Below are 4,260 nucleotides of genomic sequence, written 5' to 3' on the forward strand. Positions count from 1 at the left end.
GCTATGCATACTTGTGAATTATAGATACAATGATTGGTGACCACTAAACATCATCAATAACTATCAAAAAGCTTGATAAATATATATGTATTATTTCTTTTAATACATGTCTGTTTTGAAAGTAACGAACTAGGTGTTTTTATTATTTAAAGTTTTCGATTTCAAGTCAAATTCAACTTAATTCACAACTGGAAATGTTCTTCAAGGACACATGCAATTTGTTTATCAGTGCAAGTCACATTTTGATGTAAAATGTTGCTGGTATGCATGCATCAAAGGTTGATTATAATTGGTGTTCGAATGGAGGCAATGCTATATGACAAATTCTCTAACAAATAAAAGCTCAGGAAGTATTGAGCAAATTATTATAAGATTTTGTTGCCACACAAGGGCGAAGCAAGACATCAGGGGCCAGTTGGTATTCCCAGGGCCTAGCGCTGAAAATTAGCTGCAGTGATATCTTATTATTCAATGTATTCATGAATACATGTATCTTCACATTCTTTGTAAATTTGGCAACCATCTGTTTTTCACCAATTGAATGACATAGTCTTTTGTTGTGTGACATTCTGTCCAAATTACGACAATTTTATGTGTGACCAATCATTATTTTGAATAATTAATAAGAAGTTATTGAGATGACAGGCCTCTGAGATCACAAATGAGGATGACATACAAGGTGGCATGAATGTCATGATAGACTTAATCATATTCATTAATAGTAATAATCTTAAGCACAATAACAACTATTTACTCTTAGGCGTGAGCAGTAATCACCATTAATTCAATAGTGCACTGTGGTAATGAAATAGAAAAATACATATCCAAATCCAAATGAGACTGGATTCCTGGTCCCCCGTGGCCTTTTAAAGCTCTCTTTCGCGACCTCGCCACATATTATCCGCAGATGAAGGCGGGGGTCTCATGAAGGCACCACGTTCAGTCAGTGGTGCCAGGCTAAATGTCTCCAACTTAACTTCTTGCTGGATTTGTGACTTCATTGACAAATTTATTGAATGGTGTCAAATTTTACTTCACACTTGCTGAAATTGAGAACCATAATATATAGATGTCACAATAATTATTGTAAAGGCATCTATTTATTTGAGAACTTTGCTTTTTGACTTGGAGTACATTCTACGCATTAAATTGTCCTCAATGTATAAAGCCCAAAAATTATTTTGACCTTTTAAAAGAATTGTGAATATCTTTAATTGAGCCCAAATCAAAGATGCAAACATAATATGAGGCCAATTCCCAAGAGATACATCTGGGTAGACACTGCACAGAAATTAATTTTTTTGGAAAAAAATCAATATATAACCATACCATGGACTTCCAAAGGATTTTGTTGGAACCTACTGATTAACATGTTAACATATTAACATAAATAATGTACATGTAACACAATGGGTAATTACAACCAAATGCCGACTTGAAATCATTGGTGCAATCTTTATTTCACATGAATTTCTATCATCTTACATAACATGTTTGTCATCACATATCACCTGACATGCTATCTGCAGACGTATTTAGTCAGAAACAGAAACCAGAATGGCCTAATGGCCATGAAGGCCACTTGCTAAACCATTGGGAATTGGTTATCAGCCACATAGACTGATATAGCATAGCAATTTGTTATGCATGGCCACACAAGCCCTCAGTCACACAGACTGATTGCAGCATAACTGCCTTATTTTTGTTATGCATGACCACTCAGGTCCTCAGCCACAAAGGCCGATTGCAGCATAACGTCTTATGCATGGCCACAGAACAAGGTGGTAAAGGGGTTCTGCACGAGGCATCATTCGAGAAAAGAAAAGGTGCATTACAAATAAAAAGAGCTGAAATGTGCTTGTGATCTGTGAATTATTGATAGTCTAGCGTGATCCACAGTCCTATTGTTTTGTTTATCATGAATCTTGACTAAATTTTCTTGAAAATTGAGAATCTAATGGTAGCTTACGTACGTACAGTATCATAACTTACAGAAAATGTTGCTATCGTTTGAACAGACTCCTGTTAAAAGTTGACAATGAAGTGCAATTAATCATTTTTACTGTATTTTTCAATTAAATGTGAAAAAATTCGCTGATCATTAACTCTTGTAGGTATCTCCAAACTTACCAGATTCAAACATAATTATTGTTGTGAGGGATATCTGAAAGAAACATGACCAATTTCTAAGAAATTTACGACTAATTAATGCTACTTAGCTCGAGCAATTTGCATTAACCGTGTTCTGTTCGCAGCGGAAAATATGTTACTTGTAAAAAAAATGCCATAAAAATAAACTTTTGAATCATGATTTGAAAAAAAAACATGCCCCTAATTTGTGACTGGGATCCCTCCTTTACCACCCTAAGGCCCTCAGTCACACAGACTGATTACAGCATAACTGCCTCATATTTTGTTGTGCATGGCCACACAGGCCCTCAGCCACTCAGGCTAATTGCAGCACAACTGTCTTATGCTTGGCCACTCAGGCTCCTTAGCATAACTGCCTTATATTTGTTATGCATGACCACTCAGGTCCTCAGTCACACAGACTAATTGCAGCATAACTAACCTTGTAATTGCTATGATTGGTAATTCAGACCTTCAGTGACATAATGTAAGGCTGATTAGAATAGGCTGACTGCTTCAGAAATGGCTTAATGATGACCTTGCGACTCAGCCCACTCAACCATTCTGAGAAAAGTTTCCTTCCAATATGCTGGTGTTAAAGTCTCCCTCTGCCGACACTGACTTGCTAATACATGCAGCCTTTCCTTTTCCACTGCTCTTGCCCGGGTGGTTGGAGTGTCGACAGGCTTGAATCTGTTCTCATTCATCAGTACATCCTCATGCAATGCACAATCACAACCCTAACCCTGATTTTGCTTGTGACAATGCCACAAATAAAGCTCTCCAGGATTCTTAGCTCTAAAATCATGCTTTCCAGGATAAATCACAACATATCTGAATGCTTCCCCATCACCTACAGTCATCCCTTGGCACTTGTGGATTGTTGTTCACCATGCCAATCTCAATGGAACTTGAAGATGCTTGCATCGACATGAGCAGTCAGTGCACCGACTTATGGGCACAATTGGCAACACTGTCGGATATTCCTTGATATAAGGTGGACCCTTATATCCTGGAAAACGCACATACACCACAACATCAGGTAATGGTGGGGGATCGTCTGTTACCATTTGCGTAGACAATGTCTACTACTGTTCCCACTGCTCCATTGTACAACCCCCATGCAGCATTTAAGTTTGTAACGAGCATGACTTTGCTGTCACGGCAAAGATACAGTAGTGGTAGCAATCCTCCTGCTTTGTTACTGTCTGCCTTCTGTGCATGTCTGCCATTGTCAAGTGCTTTTATCCTTACCACTGGGTGGTTTGGCTTTCTGTTCCTCTCAAGTAACTTAACTTTGTTGCGCTCCCATTCCAGACGATGGGTTGGAAACACGACCAAGCCTTGTTCATCCATCCTTCCTAGGAGTTCTGGACCATGGGTTAATCGGAGATTGTGCCACTGAAATTTCTGTAGCCAATGAATTTGCTGGGGTGTTGTACTGTAAGTTCTCAATGACAGCAACACATCTCTGAGCTGTTGTTCAGATTCAGTTTGTCTTACAATCAGAGTAAGCTCCACAGCACTATCAAAAGTTGTCCATACTAATCGACCATGATTAGATGGTGCACTGCGACAATCTTGAATATACACAGCGGTGTCACACACAGGAGGCAGTTGAACATCATCTCCCATGAACACCGCTACAGGAATACCTCCCCACAACTCATCTGCATTGGCTCCTCTGTTAATTGCATAACGTGTATGCTGTTCCATCCAGCCCATGGTTGTGCGGCCAAACATTGGTAGTCCAGCTGCAACCATAACTTTCAGATTTTCCTACTTATTATGCATTTTTTCAACCACCGGTCCAGAAGGCACTGTCAACTCGTTGCAAGACCTTGCCCCTGTTGGGATTCCTAAAAAGCTGTAAGCTGTACTGCCTTGTACGAGATAGGCAGCATTCCCCGTTGGAGTGATCACCTGTATTGCACCATTGGACCCAAACACTTGCCGCACCAACCTCTGCAGGCACCTGATTACATATGACTTTCCGGTTCCAACAGTTCCGGAGACAACAAGTCGCAAAGGATGGTAATGTTCTTGGTTTTCAACAAAGTTGTAGAGGGTGTGCAACACCAGACTAACTATGGCTCTCTGATTCTCATTTAGGGATGACAGAGACACCTG

At 39.6% G+C, this 4,260-nt stretch overlaps 1 protein-coding gene across 1 annotated transcript; it reads right to left on the bottom strand.

Annotated features, from left to right (window-relative positions):
- Positions 1 to 3,168: 3,168 nt before the first annotated feature.
- On the bottom strand, positions 3,169 to 3,894 carry LOC138016408 (uncharacterized). The gene has a single exon (XM_068863553.1). The coding sequence runs from the start codon at positions 3,892 to 3,894 to the stop codon at positions 3,169 to 3,171; it is 726 nt and encodes a 241-aa protein (XP_068719654.1).
- Positions 3,895 to 4,260: the final 366 nt, after the last annotated feature.

Source organism: Montipora capricornis, chromosome 9 (assembly GCF_036669925.1).
Source record: "Montipora capricornis isolate CH-2021 chromosome 9, ASM3666992v2, whole genome shotgun sequence".
Classification (NCBI taxonomy): domain Eukaryota; kingdom Metazoa; phylum Cnidaria; class Anthozoa; order Scleractinia; family Acroporidae; genus Montipora; species Montipora capricornis.

Excerpts from the sequence above, each read along its gene's own strand:
- LOC138016408 (XM_068863553.1), bottom strand. The coding sequence starts at position 3,894 with ATGGTTGCAGCTGGACTACCAATGTTTGGCCGCACAACCATGGGCTGG.